Source organism: Podarcis gaigeae (genome assembly GCF_964106915.1).
Source record: "Podarcis gaigeae genome assembly, chromosome: 5".
In the NCBI taxonomy this organism is placed as follows: Eukaryota; Metazoa; Chordata; class Lepidosauria; order Squamata; family Lacertidae; genus Podarcis; species Podarcis gaigeae.
This window is the reverse complement of record NC_139681.1, coordinates 37,690,061-37,711,636: the sequence shown is the minus strand read 5'-3', so window position 1 is coordinate 37,711,636 and position 21,576 is coordinate 37,690,061. Positions and strand designations below refer to the sequence as shown.

The 21,576-nt window shown below is 42.0% G+C and overlaps 1 protein-coding gene and 1 long non-coding RNA gene across 3 annotated transcripts in view; one reads left to right on the top strand and one right to left on the bottom strand.

Moving 5' to 3' along the window:
- HECTD2 (HECT domain E3 ubiquitin protein ligase 2) overlaps positions 1-21,576 on the bottom strand; it is a 60,534-nt gene that overhangs the window by 25,261 nt on the left and 13,697 nt on the right. Inside the window, exons 1-2 of one of the 2 annotated variants that reach the window (XM_083740878.1) lie at positions 10,685-11,906; positions 3,988-4,117 (exon numbers count right to left, since the gene is read on the bottom strand). In XM_083740878.1, the coding sequence (XP_083597004.1) occupies positions 3,988-4,117; positions 10,685-10,930 (376 nt within the window). In that variant the 5' untranslated portion in view covers positions 10,931-11,906. Of the gene's footprint in view, positions 1-3,987; positions 4,118-10,684; positions 11,907-21,576 lie in introns of those variants that run through there. The other variant, XM_083740879.1, reaches the window with a different exon arrangement.
- On the top strand, positions 11,616-17,273 carry LOC310845648. The gene is made up of 3 exons (XR_014564881.1): positions 11,616-11,741; positions 12,323-15,872; positions 16,117-17,273. It is a non-coding gene; the product is annotated as an uncharacterized lncRNA (long non-coding RNA).

The following is a 21,576-nucleotide window of genomic DNA, read 5'->3' as shown; positions in this document are numbered from 1 at the left end:
TGTGGTGTCTAGCCTCCAATGTTCTGGGCAGAGAGGAAGTTCCCAGGCTAGTGTGCCTTTTCTTCTTTTGTTCCTTAATTACTTGAGAGATACCTTGAGTGATTTCTTGAGTGATATCCTGAGTACCACTTAGGTGGGTCATTAGGTGTGGATTAGTTGCTAAAGTCTTTGTGTCTTGACCTCTTGAACTTTGTGAAGAGTTTTCCTGAGAAGATGGCTGTATTGCACTTAGTTGTGCTTTGGCTTGGCTTCGTGTATAGGGGCGAGCTGTGGTTTTGTGGCTTGTGTCAGCCAGATCTGTGTAGGGATTGCAGGGGGGTGCAGCATCCGGAGGTGCCACCATGGATTGGCTACTGGATGGTGTCAGTAATTCATCTGTGGAGAGGGTCTGGGTTTGGGTCTGGTGTGGTTGATTGGTGTTGGCGTTCTGTGTGCCTCTGGATCTGGTGTCAGTTTTTGTGGGGAGGGCTAATTTCCAGATGTCTGGCAAGCGGGATGTGTCGTCACGCTTGTTCATGTTGTGAGGGTGTTTCTCTATCTCGATGGCTTCCATGATTATTCTCTTGTGGTGATGTTCCGTGTTAAAGAGCAATTTGGAATCTGCAAAATTAATTTCGTGTCCTGTTTCTTTCATGTGTTGGAAAAGAGAGGAAGTTTTTTCTTCTTTTTTGACGGCATTCTTGTGTTCTGCGATACGTGCATTTATTCGTCTGTTTGTTTGTCCAATGTACGTGGCTGGGCAGACTTTGCAGGGTATTTCATAGATCCCTTGGTTTTCCAACTGGATTTTATCCTTGGGGTTTCTGAGGATATTGGCTATTTTTTGGTTGGTGCAAAAGGCTGTTTTGATATTGTGTTTATGGAGGATTTTGCTAATTTTATCTGTAGTGCCCTTGATATAAGGAAGGAGGGCCATGCCATTGTTTTCTTCTGTGTCTTGGTTTTTGGGGGGTGTTTCCTTTTGAATTAGCTTCGTAATCCTGTTTTGCTGGTATCCATTGGCAATTAACACATTTGAGAGATTCTGTAACTCAGTTGTCAAGTGGTCTTTGTCAGCCAGGCGTTTGGTTCTGGAGATGAGAGTCTTGGCTACGGAGTTTATTTGTGCAGGGTGGTGGTGTGATTGTGCATGTAAGTAGCGGTTGGTGTGTGTTTTTTTTCTGGTAGATAGTGTGTCCTAGGGTGTCCTAGTGTGTCCTCCCCCCCCCCCTGCAATCCCTACACAGATCTGGCTGACACAAGCCACAAAACCACAGCTCGCCCCTATACACGAAGCCAAGCCAAAGCACAACTAAGTGCAATACAGCCATCTTCTCAGGAAAACTCTTCACAAAGTTCAAGAGGTCAAGACACAAAGACTTTAGCAACTAATCCACACCTAATGACCCACCTAAGTGGTACTCAGGATATCACTCAAGAAATCACTCAAGGTATCTCTCAAGTAATTAAGGAACAAAAGAAGAAAAGGCACACTAGCCTGGGAACTTCCTCTCTGCCCAGAACATTGGAGGCTAGACACCACACCCCCTCTACAGTATTTATAGGAACTCAAACATTGAGATCCCGCTCTGTTCCAGTAACAAGAAGCCGAAAGCACCAGCCTGAAGATGACGAGTGAGACCTCGTCGAAACGTCGCCTAGACACCCCAACTTTTACACGGGAAGACACCCGAGGACACCAAAACCTGCATTCCTGTACCCGTGAAAATCTACGAAAGCAAATATATATATATATATATATATATATATATATATATATATATATATTTGTTTGGATCTAGAGGAGCACTAGCAGGAAGGGACTGATGCAAGATGACTTTCATAAGCCCTTTCCCCAAAACCTTGTCTGAATGGGATGGGGTGGGATGGGAAGGGAAGGGATGAGCTGAAGAGGAAAGGAAGTCACCAAAAACTGATCAGAAGCACTTTCCATGAACCAGGAACTGTATAAACTGTGGTTCTTGATTCTGGTTTCCCCCCCTAAACCATAGTTAAGACTAATTACATATTCTAAGACCAAGAATGTAAAAGAAACCTTCTACTACAACAATTTAAATGGGAGTTTATGAAAAGTTTGAATAAATCACTAATCTCAGTGGGATAATATAATTTTAAAAAGGAAAGAAAGGTTTTGTTCATGTGACTTAAAATAATAAATAATGTTTCATGATCCTTATGCTTCTGAACATCAGTGTCACTGATTTTAAATACAGCAACACCCTTTCTAGCATTATCTTTGAACAAACTAGAAATAAGCACCAAACAATAACATACTAAATTAATTAGTAAAAAATTTAAGAAGCTTTAAATAGCTATACCAGTGGTGCAGTTTACAACAGCACCTTAAAGAATACTATATACACTGAAAACTATTGATTATAAAAATAATTAAAATCCTTCCTGAACTCTGTTCTAAAAATACGTGGAACTGTTTAAGCGATGGTAAGATTTGTAAAGCGTTGTACTGCTGAATAATGGTTTTGAGAATGTTGCTTGGTTACATTATGCAAAAATCACTTAACCAATGTATGAGAGGCAAGAATGTTAATGAAAAATCTGATGAACAAAGCATTTCTGATAAGAGAAGAGAGACTAGATTACTAGAGCATTAACTGGAAATGAATGGGTATGAAACAGTGCCATTTCTTCAATGACTGATACAAATGTCATGACGTGACATGGTACAATTCTAGTTCAGAATTCTAAGGGTCAATTTCCAGTTTTGCTCTACACCCAAACCCTTCCAACCATATTCTAGCATATATTCAAATGGGCAAAGCTGTCATAAAACCTGTGTTATCATAGATACAGTTGCAATTTCTCTGGCAGTTTTTTCAGCTGTCCTATCCAGCAACAGCAAATACTTATGTATAGTTTTTAACATTAACCAGCAATACAGATCCTGTTGATTAAAAAATAAAAATAAAGACTTGCCCCCAATGTCAGTCATATTCACCCATACTGTTCTGATTGTAAATTTAACAGGGGCGGAGGAAGGGGGTGCGGTGGGTGTGGACCACCCTGGGTGTCACCACTGAGGGGGGTGACAAAATGCCGGGCAGCACTCACCATGGGGCCTGCAGCTCACCCGAATCACGTCTCTCTCCTGGGAGAGACATGGTGGCTTGGGCGCGTGTCGGCTCTGCACTGCCCAAACAGTCCGCCCGCTGTCTCCCCCCCAGCTGTAGGGTGGCTGAGTGGGTGGAGGCAGGCAGACTCCAGAGGCCCCACGGTGTGCCCTGCCCCTATGGGCACCCAAGCGGCTTCCTCCGCCGCTGCTGTCTGCCTGTGATGGCAACTCAACCCTGACTACAGTGGTACCTCGGGTTAAGTACTTAATTCGTTCCGGAGGTCCGTACTTAACCTGAAACTGTTCTTAACCTGAAGCAAAGTACTCTAAATGGGGCTGCTGCGCCGCCGGAGGCCGATTTCTGCTCTTATCCTGAAGCAAAGTTCTTAACCTGAAGCACTATTTCTGGCTTAGTGGAGTGTGTTACCTGAAGAATATGTAACCCGAGGTAACACTGTATTCTTACACACTTTTTCAAAAAAAGGCCTTCCAAAGCACCCAAACTATCTTTACTCAAGCTCTTTCAACAACCCCACTTCTTCTATACTGCCAACAGAAAAAATATCTTGACATTTAAAAACAGCTAAGCAGCCAGCAGGCTATGATTACTGCCACTGAAAAGCTTACTACATGCACAAAGTGCACACTGTCAATGTTACACTCATTGTAGCTATTTCATCCTAAAACTCCCTACTGACTTATTTATCTGTTCTAACTTGCATTTGTTAGACTGTTAGCTCTTATTGTGCTGTGTCATTTATTATGACTTTAGAGTACTTTGCACAAACACAGTTCTACTAGCAAGCAGCAAGGCACTGTCACAACACAAACAAAAAACAAAACAGCTACTAACAACAGTGCACCAAGTAGTTCCTGTAGTTACAAATGGCTAAATAATGAAACATTTGTTCTCTTACCGTTTTTTATATCTGCAATAACAAATTCTGTAGGTGAGCTTCCACTTCCAGCATCTTCTTGTTTCTGGCTGATGGTTGAAATGAAACTGCTGAATGGGGAAATATCATTTTTTGGTCCCGTCTCCAAGCTCTGCAATTAGAAAAAAACAATTCAATGCTGTGACATACAAGTTCCATTGATTTCAGTGGAATTTAGGGCTACTTCAAACATTATGAGAGTCAAACACGCATTTTTAATATTGACACAGTGTTGACACATTCACATTTTTACATTCATACACCTCTCTTTCCAAATTCGTTTGTCTGTCATATTATATTAGTGCATATACACTAAAAATGTAACAAGTGGAGTTATTAGGTACACCAAATTTTATGCAGATTCTACCCTAAAAAAGTATATGCAGACACTTTTCTCTCTAAAGGTACTGTAGATTCTGGCATATTAGACGACTGGGCATATTAGATGACCCCCCAAATTAGCAGCTGCAATTTGGGGATTTGTTTTATAAGCCCAGTTGCCTAATACGCTGGGCAGCTCCACGCTGGGAGAAAGGCGCCCGGCGCGGAGCCCGCTACCCGCTGCTTCGGGCCACTGCCGCAGCAGCGGGGGGCGGGGGCAGGCTCCACTCTGCACCACCCATACCCATAAGGCGACCCCCGACTTTTTAACCTCTTTTCTGGGATTAAAAAGTCGCCTTATACGCCAGAATCTATGGTAGATGTTAAAATCAATATGAAAATCTTAAGTCCTCAAACTCACTGAGGACTCTCTGGAGCCTGGATGTGCAAGAGACCACCTATGGAAGAACCCCCAGATCAGAACTCTCCTCCTAAAGGACAGCTAAAGGTGGAACCATGAGAACTAGATGAGCCCAGAGTAACGCCATTTGCAAAAATATTCCACACAACATGCCACTCTCTAAACTTGGATACTTGGCTGACTAGTTCTTTAACCCTTTGCTTTGTTTTAACTAGAAAGGGAGCATATACTTTGAATGGCATACTCTAATCATAACTGCTTTGTTCTGTATTGAAGTTGTATTTCCCAAGAACATTCTTTAAATAAAAGTAATTAAAAGTTAAGCAGATAAAAGTTTTAAAATTTCATGGTTTAATAAACATAAACCATTCTTATAATATCCTGCTTTTAACATATAACATTTTGCATAAAGCTTGAATCACAGATATCTCATATTTCAACTTGGAATGTATTTGTAAGGAAAACATTTTTAGACCTGAATTTTTTTGAAGTATTTCCACGTAGTAAATAACTGTATGTGAGTTTTTTGATGACAATATTGTCACTATCTAATCAAATAGCCAATGACTCATCCCACCATCTGCTGACAATCTACTTAGAAATAAAATGTTGGTGACTATCATTTATCCTATCGTGTGCTGACAGTATTCTTGATATCCTTTTCCCTTGCCACCAAGGAATCAGGTTAGAATAAAACCATACCATTTGCTGTATGCAACTACTTAAGGATTAGGGCAGATAATTAGTACAGTGATAAAGCATGACAGAAAAAGAATGTAATATACTCAAGATAGATGTTCTTAGACAGAAAAAAATACCTATACATTGGGCAGAGGGAATACTTGCACAAGCTCTGCAATAACGTCACCCACCACTAAAAATAAATTATTTTCTTTCTCAAAAACTACAGTGCAGCACCCATCAATTTGATTTCATAACAAATTAAGAACTATTTAGCCAATATTAGTAGGCTGGATTCTCATATACTAACTACAAAAGGATTGCTTTGGTACAAAAATAGAATTGTACCCCACATACTAAAAATGGTTTAGAGCATGCCATATGGCACTTCTGTGTCCTCTCTTTATTCAGTGCCTCTGAGCCAAACAAAACAATATAGGATGCTGAAGTGTGTGGGTCTGGAGTACCTACAGAATGAACAATACATGTTTTTATACTCTTTTGAAAGCTATTCAGGTTCTAGAAGCAGCTTGGTCAAAGCTGTATCTAAAGTTGTTATATCAGAGAAAGGAGAGGGCAGGCAGGGTCAGAGGAAGATGATGAAAAGTATTGCATCTGGTCCAGTCACCAAAAGAAGGAACTCATGAGAGAGAAACTGTCCTACATATTGTGGCCAAAGTACTTGCAAAGTACAATTAGAACAGGCAAATCCCCATATCCAAACTATTGAAAATCTTATTTAGCCATCTTTACTGCTCCCAAGACTTCAGCAGGCATGCTGACATATTTTAAGCATACAGTGATACCTTGGTTTAAGAATAGCTTAGTTTATAAACAACTTGGATTAAGAAAGCTGCAAACCCAAAGTAGGTGTTTTGGTTTGTGAACTTTGCGTTGGAATAAGAACATGTTTCGCTTCCTGTTGAGTGTGTTTCATTTGTAAATTGAGTCCTCCACTGCTATGGGAAAGCACACCTTGGTTTGAGAATGCTTTGGTTTAAGAACGGACTTCTGGAGCGGATTAAGTTCGTAAACCAAGGTACCACTGTATTTAGTTACAGGGCTCTCAGGAAGCTCTACTCCAATTCCCCACATATATCTGCATCCATAAGGGCTAGAAACATGTCTTTCATTTTAAAAAGCAGATTCTCAAGAAATTGATTTTCTACTCATAACCACATTCTATGGTTCTTCTGTGCGTCCACAGAATTATGTCAAATACATTCCTGTCTATTAATTCAGAGATCTACAACTTGAGTGCTTGTTGCTATACATTAAACAATTAAGGCATAAATTCTTATTTAGAACACTAAATAAAAACTCCTTTGTGATAAATGGGCTCCAGTTCAATAGCTCTTTCTTCTTTTCTCATTTCAAAATGTTTTATAAGCCTTGACGTTTGTTACCAAAATATCATTGTGTTCTTCTCCATCTGTTACTTTCCCTAGATACAATGAAGCATCTCTGTAACATAGTTATATTTAACACATTTTGTACTTCCTTTTTTTGCTACCTCCACCCAAGCCATTCAGATAAATAAATATAGACGTACAATTGTTATTCTTCTAAAATAGATGTGCTCCCTTTCCTTACGTTACAGATATCTGTAACGCACAAAACAAGACAATCAACAAAGATTTCAGTGTTAAATGCATAGGTAAGCCTTTTAATTATTTGAGCTTCAGCACATAACTTTCATTGTACACAACTGGAAACAATCCCAAGCAGTGCTGTCTTTAGCCGCCGGGGTGCAAAGATGTGCCCAGCGCCCCCAAATTTAGTTTAGCCCCCAAATTAACTTTTATTAGGCTTATGTCAGACACCACGCTTAAGCCTTATCTCCTGTTTACGAAAGAAGGGAGGAAAAGAAACAAACTTTTTTATTTGCTCATTTATTTACAATACACTTATACTTAAGTATACAACACCACCACACTTAAATTTATAAGTAATGTTTAGGCACCTACTTAGGAGAAACATCAGTCGTGTCAACGGTGCCACTGACCCCGCTGCCGCATAGCAGCTCAATACAATACGTAACATAATATTTTGATGTAAGAGTTAATTTTGCGTGCACAGCGCCGTTGTGAATGACAAGTGCTGCCGCTGGCACAGCACATCTTTGGTAAATGAGCACACAAAGTCGAAAGTCCTTTAGTGAAACAGTAGGTATACATTTCGGTAATACCTAGGTATATATGTATTTTGTTTTTCTAGCTTCATCAAAATTATTTATTATTTCATAACAAGCAGATAGTTAAGAGCTTAGGCGGCTTCAGCGGTGGGCGCCTGGCGCCCCCCAGAATTCAGCACCTGGGTGTCCCGCACCCCTTGCACCCTCAGATAAAGACAGCCCTGATCCCAAGTACTATTTATGTATTGAATTTGTATCCCTCCTGCGCTCCTGAAGGAATCCCAGGGCAAACACATCCAGAATTTAAAAATGAAACAAAAACAGAGTGAAAACATTCTGAAAACCATTAGCATAAAACATCTTTTAAAAGTTACAGTTGGCCTCAAATGTTAAGAATCTAGCCGCAATATTGGCCTCTTGGGATGGTGCAGTTAATTTGGCCTTCAATTGGCGACTGTGAGAACAAGATGCTAGATTAGAAATGCCACTGGACTGATCTGAGCAGGCAACTTATGTTCTTAATTTTTAGGCACTTAACTTCAATCTGAGTTTACAAAAGAGTTCACACAATTAGGACTTGAGTCATCATCCCCACAAATGTGCTTGATTGTAATTTTCTACCCTGGTCTACATTTACTGTGAATGTTCTAGAATTATTTGCTAGGAAGAAAAAGGATGCTCAGTATTAGCTGAAGGGCTGGTGAGTGACTCTCACCCCCTGCTGCTTTTTTCTCCAGATGGCAAATTGCACTTTCCACTAGTAGGAGAGGAACAGAAAGCCGGAAGCAGAATGAGATTTGCTGCCTTGCAGCACAGGGGCCATGGATACATGGAATATAGCTTTTCAAATTTTCCTCAAATGAGCCTTTTGGCCTATTAAGATATTTAGAACAGGCTCTTCTGCAGTACCATAATGTGCTCAGTTAGATTTGGCAAATACACACTGTCACTCAATTGCTGTGAAGATCCACATGCCTTTCCACCTTGTAGGGCATCTGTTGGAAGGAAGTAAAGTTCTCAGCAATAAACCACAATATTCTGACACTTTAAATACAGGATGTTGTTCCATAAGCTAGTGATTCTATTGGGATCATAAATCTTCCACAGAACGAGGCTGCCAAAATATCAGTGCCCATCATTGGTTAACAACTTTTCTTCATGCATGTGCCATTTTGCACTTCTAAAAAGTTTTGTTTTAGTCATTCTGAAAAAGTTCTAGGTGCTGAGCACTCCCTCCCACTCTACCATTCAAGTGAGGGAGATTCGTGTAGCTTTTTGAACACAAATGAGTGATGCATAATAGAAAGATAACCTTCTCCTTCTCTAAAAAGTGTCTACTTACCTTTCCTTTTGCCCTCCCTTTGTTGCTGTTAACATTTTTTGATAGGTGTGCATTTAAGATCCAGTGGATCATGTATTTCTTACCCCAATAAGTATAGGGTGCCTCATTCACTGTTTGTGATCCAGTATAATCAGTCTATGGAAATGTGGCTAGATGTCATTTAATGCATAGAAAATCTTGGGGAACATTCCAGGCCCTTCTTAGGCACATTTTTAACCTGGATTTATCAACCCCCCAAGATTCGACCAATGATTTTGTTTCTAGTTAGGCAATTCTAAGCATTCATTTGTTGCTTAACTGTTTACTTTATAATTGCATTCTCCAAAAGCAATCTCCAGTCTCTCAAAGCTATCAAACTATGAGAGAAACTATAGCTGAGAAATTAAGGTTAAATGGTGAGAATGCTATAAGCATTAATGCATTCTAAATACAAGTAAAAGGTAAAGGTAAAGGTACCCCTGCCCGTACGGGCCAGTCTTGACAGACTCTGGGGTTGTGCGCCCATCTCACTCGAGGCCAGGGGCCAGCGCTGTCCGGAGACACTTCCGGGTCACGTGGCCAGCGTGACATCGCTGCTCTGGCGAGCCAGAGCCGCACACGGAAACGCCGTTTACCTTCCCGCTGGTAAGTGGTCCCTATTTATCTTCTTGCACCCGGAGGTGCTTTCGAACTGCTAGGTTGGCAGGCGCTGGGACCGAGCAGCAGGAGCGCACCCCGCCGCAGGGATTTGAACCGCCAACCTTTCGATCGGCAAGTCCTAGGTGCTGAGGCTTTAACCCACAGCGCCACCTGCGTCCCTCTAAATACAAGTACATACCATAATTGTGCCCTGTTGGAATGGTACACACTAGTTCAAAACACAACCCCCTGGAGTTACTTCCAAAGGGTGTTGGGTGCTCCCCCTAATTTGTCCTGCTACCTGATTAATGACCTCAAGCTTTCATTCACAGTGTATTTATATTTAATGTGTATGTATAGCAAAATCCTTGCTCCCCTTAAAGTGTCCCCCTGAACTAGTTTCTCTCAATTATCCCCTGCAGTCCCCTTTCCTCCCAAACAGTCTTGACAAAATCTTCCTTGATACTTATTCACTGGACTTACAGATATTCAAACTATATTTATGCTAATAATTTGTTGATACATCAATGTTATAACGGCCTTGATTTAAAACGAAAAACAACATGTTGGGATCTTATTCTGTGCCAGAACAGAGAAATCCTGGAAACCACGCCTACACAATCTGTCCCATTCAGCACACTAATTGTTCCGACAATGTAGCCAAAAATGGCAGGACCATTAAATACCAGCTACTTCTCTATGGATAAGTTTATAAGAACCCCCTCCCTCCACCCCCCCAAAGCCCCACTGATGCCAATCACTGGGTGCTGTTACATTAGTGAAACCAGTCAACATGTATATTATGTGTACACCTGAGAGCGTGGGAGGAAAAGAAACAAAACCTCCCGTGAATTTCATGCCCTTTGCTTCCCATTATCACCAGGAAAGATTTGGCCTTAAGCTGCTTTTTCACGGGAGTTGAAGCCGAGCCATTCATCCCAGCATCTCCTGGTGAGCTCAGCAGCGAAGCATCTGTGGACGGGGAAAGCTTTCCAGCATCCCTTAAAAGAGCATCTCAGGCGCTGGTGGTGGTCCATGAAAGCCTTTACTAGCCTTGCCGCAATCAGTCTGCCAGCCTTTATTAAGGAGCCGCTGTTTTGCTGCAGCAGACCGCTAGGAAGAACCAGGAGCTGGTATATACAAACACAGAATGCATACATACCCCAGAAGCTGCCCTGGGCTCCGTCAGCTGGGGAGGCAGTTTCTTCTCTCCTCCTCCTCCTCCTCCCTCCTCCTCCTCCTCCGCAGCCGCCAGCGCCGCCGCCCTCTCGTCCTGCTCTGATCCCGCCGCCTCCGCCGGGGAATCCGCTCTCTCTCCCTCCTCCGCGCCGCAGCCCAGCAACAGCTGCTTGTCGCCGGCGGCGGGCGAGAGGAGCTCCGAGTTGGCTTCTGAAGGCTGCAGCGACATCCTCTCTCCCTCGCAGGCAGCAGCAGCAGCAGCAGCAGCAGCGCTCCTCTCTGTCAAACCAGCCCCGGGGCTGCTGCTGCCGCTGCCGCCATGTGTCCTGATCGCCTCCGTCTGTCCCCTCCTCCTCGCCGGCTTTTTTTTATTTTTACCTCAGGCAACCTCTTTTACCTCAGAGGCACATCCACGACGAAGACGATGACGCCCCGCTCCTCGCCCGCCTCAAAGCTATGGCTCTCTCCCCAGTCTGCCCCCTCAGCTTCCCTCCGTATCGCCGCCTCAGGAGGAATTTGCTGGCTGCCCGCAAGCGGCGCTTCTTCTTCACACGACGCCCCTGTCCCTCTTTCGCGCCGCCGCCGCCACCCCGCTCCCGCCCACAAGCCGCCGGCTCCCTCTCTCGGCTCGGTCTCCCCTCACTCGGCTCCTGTGCCAGCCGCTCTCAGAGCAAGGGCGACCTCTCTAGGCCGCCCCCGGAATCAGCAGAGGCGGCGGTTGGAGGAGCCGGCGCGGAAGAAACAAAAAAGAAAAAGGGAAAAGGAGCGGGGGCCCGCGAGACGTGGCGGCAGCCTGAGGCGCGGACACCCCCGCTCGTTGGTTTCTTTCTCTCCCCACACACACTTCCCTTCAGTTGGCGAGGGAGGAGCCGCAGACGGGAGCTGTGAGGCGGCACAGGCGGAGATTTCCCCCCGCCAGGGCTTCTTCGCTACAAAACCCCGCAGAGCCGCTGCGCCGCCTACAGCCCGGGGCCAGAGAGCGAGGCCGCCATGTTGTTTTAGTGGGCGGCATGTTATTATATAGGAAAACGCCGCGCTGGGTGAGTGGGAGGGAGGGGTTGGCCGCGCGGCTACGAAAACTCCGTAGCGTCAAGGGAAGCTGCAGTGCCCACTCCCCCGTCATTCCTTCACCCGCTTAAGGGAACTGCTTGCCGCGCGCTCTACGCAGACTTAGAGGGATTCTCTAAATGCTGGTTGGGTCACCGGCATGACGTTTTGAACCCCCCCCCCCCAGGATGGTCCCCCAGGACATGAAACTTTTTTTTTATGTTCCTCTAATTATGATGGTGAATAAAGAACCGTAAATAGACTGTTCTGTGGCGCCCCTAATTGATTTATTTATGGTTATATAGAAATGTCTGAAAATAAACTGTTGTAAGCTTTTTTTCTCCTTTTTGGAAAATATTAGTAAATAATACTTTGGTGAAAGAAATCCCCATCCCTTTCACATTTCAGAGAGTAGAAGTTGTGCGACCAAAATTGTAGGAACTGAGAGAAATGATAGGTGACAGAAAAGGGTAAAAAGTCCCTGTGTTATTTTTCTCTTCAGAGATTCTGTCCCCAACGTAGTGGGTTCTTTTTTTTTTAATTTACTGGGGTTTTTTTTTACATTTTTATCCAGGAGCATGTATGGTTCTTTCCCAGTTTTATCCTCACAACAACCCTTTGAGGCTGAGGTATACGGACTGGCCCAATGTCATCTGGTGCGTTTCATGGCTTTTAAACAGTGCTGCGGTGCTATTACATGTATTTGCACCTATATCCCTAAGTTCTAAATAAGCTTACTAGGGAGTAAGGCCAAATGAATGCTCCTGTGAACATGCATGGAATGGCACTGATTGTGTCATTCTAGAACAGAGTATCAGTGGGATAGGAGTCGGGTGGTTTTTATGATTTAAAACTTGGGTGGGGTGGGGACCAAAGGTGGACAAACTACCGCAGAAGAAGCAGGAAGTGTCACTCACCAGAGGTACTACTCCTCCCGTAACTAACATGGCAGTATGACTTCAGCCCTGGAGGTGCACACCACTGTCTCTGCAGACAGACGGATGCCAACAACAGTAACTTGGGGGGGGGGAACCCTCTTCAGCCTGTATTTCAGTCTAAACAACCTTCTGGAGGCCAAACACCAGAGCTTAGCAAGGCCAGAGTGGGCAGAGCAATAAACATGAATTTTAGCTTAGTTTCTATAAACATGCTAACAGCAGCTCTATCTCCCACCCCGGCAAACAAGAAGCATTATCAGAGTTCAAGGACATATTCTAGCTGGGCTGGTGAGGTGCAGCTGAGGAGAGAATATGGCCTGGAGAAAGTCCCAAGGCCTTGAGAGCTGCATCCAGCCCCTGGGCTTGAAATCTGCCATTCCTACTCTAATTAATACAAGGGCCATCATAATAATGCCATTGTGACCCCTGGTGTCCACAGTGTCTTAATCCCTTGCCTCTCTCACTGGCTGCCTTGGCCATGAGGGTGTATGGATGGTTACCTTCTCTCCCCCCCCCCCGAAAAGTACATAGTGCTGAAGGAGAAAGTTGGAAGAGTGATATTTGTTTTGTGAGCTTTTAGAGACACTGCTCTTTGGGATTTGACATTTACGCTGATCCCTTGGATAAGTGAAATGGGTGCATGGCTGATTTATCTATGTCTCTTAGTATGAAGAACTGATCTGGCTGGAGGGAGGAGAGAAATTACCAGAGCGGGTGGTGTCCACAGTACTTGCTCAAAATCCAGATGTGCTCTGAGGGAAAAAAATCTAAGCCTGATTTCTATGTAGCAGACACTAAGTTTTTTATCTCAGCTCCCTCTACAACTGCCACATTAAAGAGGGAGAGTTAGTCCCCCTTACTGTCACCACACTGTAAATGTAGTGTTCAAGGACAAGTCTCCAGGCAGATAGTAAATGCATTTCCTTTACTTAATAGAACTTAATCAAGCATTACAGAAATTAAGATAAATTAGGTCAATATCATAAGAACCTTATAAAATACTAGCATTACAAATCTAAAATTATGCATGGCACAGATAAATTGGTAGGTTTAAAGCAGGGATGCAGAACCTTTTTGGCTCCACTTATCTGCCTCATGTGCCAAATTTGACAGAAGGATATGACCACGCACCAGTCAAAATCCCTTGTGCTCCAATGTTAAAAAGGGAGGGGGCAAACATGTGAAGGGTTTCACAAGTCTTGGGTGGCAGCAATGTTGGTCTCACATTTCCCTGCCACCATCCTGCTCACTTAAAGGAGAATGCAAAGGACTGTAATCTCCACTCATCAGGTGGTTAGCAGAGATTAAATTCTGCTGCCTAGGCTGCCAGATCCTGTTCCCTCCTGGGAATGGGGTGGTACAACCAATGCAGAATTAAACCCTCTCCTTCCATCAGCTGACATCATCAGTGATGTTATTTGATGGGCATGGTTTGGAGAAAATGGCCTGGTGTGTTAAATATTGGCACACAAGCCGCAGGTCCCCAACTCCTAGTTTAAAGTCTCAAGTACACAATGTATACCTGATTACTCCTTTTCATGTGTTTGTTGACACTCTCAAATAACTCTAAAGGATTAGTGATACAAGACTTGGTGCTGCTGAAGTCATGTTGATGCTCATTCAGCAGGACTTATCCTATATTCCTGATAATTTGATCTTTAATAAACTTTCCACGAATTTGTCCAGAAGAGACATTGAACTAACCAGACTAATTTATTTCCAGGATTCTCCAACCCCCACCCCCCCACTTCACCTCACCACCCAGTTTCCTAAAAAAATAATAATCCCTAGAATCACCACTTTTCATTGTAATCTCTGGTATGGAGACAGATCCTAGAGACATTTTCTATACTTTGGTTAGATGAACAGCAGTTTCAAATTTGAGTCCATTCAAAACTTTCGAATGGATATCAGCTAGACTTGGGTATCAGTTGGGGTTGGGGTTGGGGTTGGGGAAGCAGCAGTCAGGAAGATAAAACTGCAGCAGCCCAGAGAAATAGTGAGGGAATCAACATTTGTACAATCTGTTTTCGGGGTGGGGTGGGCGGAATCTAGATCAGCAAAATGGCTATTTTTTTTTTAAAAAAAGAATCTGGATTATATTAGCCACAGGTATTTGTGTTGGTTTATGTTCTACAACAAGAACATCAGCATCCAAATTACTTACATGTATAAAACAGGTGGATCTCGTCAGCTAATTAACTTTAGCATTTTCTTAAATAATTATGTATAGGGATAGATTATACTTGCATATTTTAAAAACTGTGTTATTCCACAGAAATGCAAGTACCGGTATATGAATGGCAGTTTAAGTAATGGGCTGCTATTCCTCTTCCCATTCTTGCCATCAAGGGGCAGTCATAGACTAGCTGCTTGATTCTACATTACAGAAACTCCAAAATTTTTGGTTGGTGATAGGAATTTCATTGTTTTTTCATGTGCATCTAGAAGTGTTGAGTAGTGTAATCAGAGGCTTTTTTTATTTCAAAGTAAATCAACAGGGCATTTTCCTTGGTCGTAAGTGTGTTTGGGATTACAGCCTAAGAAGAACTTTTGAGAATCATGCTTTAACAGCAACCCAGCGTACATTTACATGGAAGCACACATCAATTGTGCTTACTCACTCAATAAGCATGCCTAGGATGGTACGCTTTGTAATTTAAGATTATAATCCGAAATTAGTCAGTGATTCTTTCAATTTCTTTCAAAGTCACCTGTCAAGTGATCATGCCATTTCTATTCATACAGAGTTTAGAGGTTGTATGTGTAATAACATTTTAGGTGGCCGATGTTTAGTCTTGTGAAATGGAACACTTAGAGCTTGCCAGCATCTGAGTATGAGTTTCAAATAAGTAGTGTAGTTGAACTGTTTTGTATTGTGTATGTCAAATGCAATCATGTTGCTCTCAGTCTGAACATTTTTTTATCCTGGTTGTTAAAATTTTACAGATTAAGCTGAAAGCTGGAATCCAATCTGTCATCCCAGTTTTGTTCTATAAATAGAGCATCAAATCTTTCTTCTCTCCCCTGATAGTTTTTCTCAAGAATCAAGTGGTTTATTTATGCAACAACACTAAGTATACAAAGGCATTAGAAATGAAGATCAAAATGCCATATTTCACTTTCTGACAGGCATTGTCCTTAATCAGTCAGTCAGTCAAGAATGGTGGGGTGGGAATAAACATAGTAACACAATACAGTGGTACCTCGGGTTAAGTACTTTATTCGTTCTGAAGGTCCGTACTTAACCTGAAACTGTTCTTAACCTGAAGCACCACTTTAGCTAATGGGGCCTCCTGCTGCTGCTGCACCGCCGGAGCACGATTTCTGTTCTCATCCTGAAGCAAAGTCCTTAACCTGAAGCACTATTTCTGGGTTAGCAGAGTGTGTAACCTGAAGCGTATGTAACCTGAAGCGTCTGTAACCCGAGGTACCACTGTAGTGAAATCTATCTTCCTAGGGAACTGTTACAAGTAATACTTATCACTGGTATATAACTATCTTTTAAAGTTAGGAGATGAGCAGGGACAGCAAAATTTGAAGTTGGGGAAGGCTTGGTGGAGGAAGGGAGAGAAGGGAAATGGGAAAAATACCCACATCTTCCTCTGTCTCTTACTCCCTCACTGTCACATGCTTCCCCCTGTTCCTCACTCTCAATACCTGTGTCTCATTTCCCCATTGCTGATACTTTGCTTCTAATGCATTTAAAGAATTTCTTGTGTTGGTCTTTAGGTTTTCAGCTTTGTGCTCCTTGAATTATTTGTTTGCATCTCTTATTAGCTGCTTGCATTTCGTTCACTCAAGCTTGTGTCTTTTGTTTGGACAAGACATTAGTTTTCCCAAGGAAGACTTCTTACCTGTAATAGCTTCCTTGACTCTACAGTCATGCCTTGGAAGTCGAATGGAATCTGTTCCCAAAGTCTGTTCGACTTCCAAAATGTTCGAAAACCAAAGCGGGGCTTCTGATTGGCTGCAGGAAGCTCCTGCAGCCAATTGGAAGCCGTGAAAGCCTCGTTGGATGTTTGGCTTCCAAAAATAGTTCACAAACTGGAACACTCACTTCCAGGTTTGTGGCATTCGGGAGCCAAAACATTCGAGAAATAAGCTGTTTGAAAACCAAGGTACGGCTGTACTTGTATACAGTATACACATATGCACCCACTCCCCAGTTAACATAAGTCCCCCATTATGTCAGGGTTTAGCTATGCAAGGTATCTGAGCTGATGTCCTAATGTTTCAAGCACATGTTATACATAGTATTTGGACATGCTTTGAATCAGTTCCAGGAAGAGTATTATTTGACAGCAGTTTTCACAAATCAAGCTTCATCAGGGAGGGCAAACCTTCTTTTTCCTCCTTGTCAATATACGGGAAGCCTGGCATGGATTTGCCACTCACAACAGGTGTCTGGAATAACTAGAAAAAATGTTCTCTATCTCATGCATGCCCTTTAGAAGACCCTTTCCTTGTACATTACTTATTTTCATATGAAAATTAGTTATGTAAAACAACTAAACGTGTTGAGTACAAGTAAAAATTGGGGTCAGTACTATGAGCTGAAAAGCAGACACCTTCAAAACTAACACTGTTGATATTTTCCTCCTGCCCTCCTCTCCCATCCCAGATCAGCTTGTTGACATGGCTACCATTTGTATATCCTGGCCTGCAGAATTATAATATGCTCCCCTCTTCCAAGGGCTTCTTCAGATGACTTGTTCATTGAGGATTCATCTTGATTTGTTTTCACAAAGTTTACATAAATTCTATCTGGTCTTTACTGAGCATTCATTTTGATTTGTTTGCTTGGCAACTTTATGACTATGAACATTCTCCTTACATTAATCACTTGCAAGGTGTTTGTTTACACATCTTCCTTATAATAATTTCTTTGTCCCACATTTTTCAATGTGTTTCCCTATCACTTTCCAACAGCAAAAAGTCTGATTCTTTTTTAAATGTTTAGCGCAAACCTAAAGTTCCAGTATGCTCTTGAAACTCTTCTACAAAATGGTAACCAGACACCTTCAAGTGCTCATGATAGTATCAGAGCAGTTATATATGATTAATAATTGTTAATAATTGAAATTGGAGGTTGAGACCCTATGGACATATGGTCAGCAGCAGCATTAAATCTGTGGATCCCTTTGGAGTTTGAAACAATAGAGCAGGCAGTTCTTGGTACAAGACTGTGATTAAAGCAAAAGAAGAACCATCCATTTGTTATTTAGAGAAATAAATGTTCAAAGAAAGGAAAGATGACATTTATACCACTTAGACTGATATAAGAACGTGCAAGTTCTTTCACACAACTCTTCATGTGCTAGTTAAATAATTTATATCATTTTACCTATCTGTTGAAACCAACAAAGGAGCTGCTATATACTGAGGAAAGGAAACAAATGCACATTTAGACCTTGTTTCTGTTGAACCTATCATGCTAACCTTCAAGGGCGAAGTCTCAAGGCATAGCATTTGGCAAATATAACTAAGGATGCATGACTTAAGTGCCATCTGAATGGCAGTGGTTAGAAATGATACCTCTGGAGTGAGATACGATGTTGTGGTTTTGATTCCCAGCTAGAGAGCTTTAATGCGTGCCTAAAAATACCCTGTGTTCGGTGCATGGGAATTAGCAGTGTTACCCCATGCAGTGCCTAAAGTCAGGGTGTTGGTTGTCACAGAAGATGAACAAGCACTGAAATCTTAGGTTAACATTTTTAAAGGCTAGGAAAACATGTCAATGCTTGCTTGGTTCAAATTGCCTGCCTCCCCTCCTGTATTGAAAATTGATCTATAGTTAGAAATGAGTCATAGGTACTGTATGCTACATTACCACCAGATAAAGTTCTATTTTTATTGTAATACCTGATGTATGCTTCAGCTATTTTATTAATTATGTCTGGTTTATTTTCATGGGGACAACTTTTGCATTATCACTCTTTCACAGATAATTTTAAGGAAAGAGCACTGAGGAATAGATTAAATATTAGCATTAATAACCAAACTTTAATTTTCTGTAGCTGGATTATTGCCACATGCTCTGTGGAGATGCCGTTAGGTTTGGTTTGGAAGCTTCAGCCGGTGCAGAATGCAGCAGCAAGGCTGCTCAGTGGGGCAGCTTACAAAAATACGTAACCTTGGCACTGAAGGAGCTGCAATTGCCAGCTATACGCTACCAGGCTAAGGTTAAGGTGCTTATATTAACATATAAAGCCTAGTATGCTAGCTGTTTGCCGTAATCATAAACATTCATTCATTTATTCATATAAAGCCCTACACAGCTTAGGACCTAGGAATTTGATAGTTTACATGTTCCGACAGGTAACCTGCCCAGAGTTTGTGATTGGGGGTGGTGACACACCCTCTTAGTGGTGCTGGACTTGCCTAGGGTGCAATATATGTCAACACACAAGAGGGCATTCTCCCTAACAGGATTCCAGCTGTGCAGTAGTTGTTGGCATGGTGGGACAGCCTGGAGTGGTGCCACTTATCTGAGAAGGAGAGCAGTGAGGTGCCAGGTAGATCTGCATGGTGTGCACACAGTGTTTGGAGCGTCAGATTGTTATGCTGCTTCACCTGCACTGTGTAGCCTTCCCTTGGCTTCTGGTACTGGTTTTACTGTGCAATGGTGATTTCATACTGTCCCACCCACCCAATGATGTGAAAGACATTGTGTAGTCTTGTAGTCTGTGCAGCCTTGAAAGTTGGTATCTAAATAAATAAATTTTGTATGATGCAAGTAGGCCTGCACTTGAGTAAAAATTTATCTGATGAGCTTTGCTTTACCCTCGGGATTTAATGGATCACTGTAATAAAGTGTCATGTGGCATGTGAGTTAACTCCTGAGTCAGTCCAAGCTCTCTCCCTCGTTATCTGAGCTGATCAGGGATCTAGGGAGAGCACAGGGTCAGATGCCGCTAAGTCTGCTAACCCCCTGGTGTCCTTCATGTCCATGTTTCTTTGAACTAGAGGAAGAGAACTGGGACTAAGGATGTGAGGGAGGTGTATCCGATAACCTTTTGAATATTGTAGCCTTATAATTCCATTATACCATGATTGTGTTTGTGATTAAAAAAAAAATTGGTTTCCTTCTAAACTTGCTTTAGGTCTCCCAGAGAAAACTAGTCAGTAACCAGAAGAAGGCATCTTACATGCCCTCCCACAGTTCAGTCAGGAGCAAGGGAAGAGTAGCATCTCAGTCCTTGCTTCTTTGGCTCTTCCATGATTAGTTTAGAAATTTGGATGACTTCAAGTAGTGCTAAACCTCAGCTTATTTGACATAAGTGTCTCTGATTCCAACAGCCACAAGATCACCTTTCTCCTAGAACATTATGCCCTGCATCTTGCACTCCTCAAGTGCCCACTCCACAGCATATGGATTATACTATAACAACAGCTACTACTGTATTGTCTTTGAATGGGAACATCTCTTTTGATAAATACTTCCTCCACTATCTGCTGCTTCCATTGTAATTTGACAAAGATACATCATATTGCACATTGATTCATTGAAGGCAAAATATGTGATCTCTATAATGTGAAATGGATAAAGGTGCAGTTTTATAGGGTTCTATTTTAAAGTGTTGCTATGGATATTTAATATAATATACAGCAGTTGTGTTGATGGAAAGTTTCTCCCTACGTCAGAGAGAGCCAGTGAATAGCTGTAATACTCCAGCCCACTAGTGCTTTCAAGCTTCATTTCCTTCATCGTTTCTGTGAATTATTTTAAAGCAACACTAGATGGAGTCTTAAGTAGGTAAGATGTCCTGCATGCACTTTGAAAAGCCTGTGCCTTTCGAAAGGTTATAATCTTTCTATTACTTGAAAAGAATGAGATTAATAGTACTGTATTATACAAACAGGCAATATCATCACCAAATAAGCAGCCCTGAATTTTCATAATTAAATTGGCAGGTTTTACTAAGCAACTGTGTCTTGCAGTACAGAGAATACTGCAAAAGGCTTCACTGGAATTTGTCATCCTCTTTGTAAAAAAAAAACAGTTTTGACCAAAAAAAAAGCTCACAGAATGAAACACGCTCATCTTTATCTTAGATGCTGTGATAGATAGTGGCTGTCCTAAAGCTTTAAAGTGAGTAGCATCATGATAATATTTATCCATTTATTCTTAAATGGTTTATTAACCACATTCCATGCATACCTACTCAGAAGTAATCCCTGTAGAGTTCAATTGAGTTCACACCCAGGTAGGGATGGACAAACCTGTCAACTTTGGGTTCTCTTGGCTTCTCATTTTTTTGAATCTTCAGTTGTCTGTATTTTCACATCACTGCATTTTTAAAAAATAAACTCGTGAAAATTCACTAGCAAATTTCTTCCAATATACACAGTTTTATGCAATTTTGCATAATGTACACTTTTTAAAAAGCCACCCCCCAATATAATGCTTTTCTACGTGTTATTTTCTCTAACATATGCATTTACACGCACACTTTAGCCTAGTATATGCATTTATGTATTATTTGGCTGGAGAACTGCATTGCAAAATTTGGAGAAGTGTGAATTTCAAAAGATGGCTGTGTTTGCATTTGTGCATGAATTGAACTGAATTCTCCCCCAAACTCTACTCCTAGGAAAGCATATACGATTACAGCCTTAGTGGTACAGGTTTCTGCTCTATAAACTGTAAAAGAGCCGAGATCACTTGAAGTAAGAGCTAGAATGAGGAGGACCGTTTTTTCCCTTTTGATTCAAGCTAACTTTGACCATCTTTGAATCTTTTGCCAAATAAAAACTGCTAACACCTTCTGGTTTGACTCTCTTAGCACACAACTTTAAGCATTTTCTACTGAAATCATACAGTCATTTTCATGGTAAGATATTATTAAGTGCACATAGGCTTGCAACTTTAGATGCTCCAAGTGAG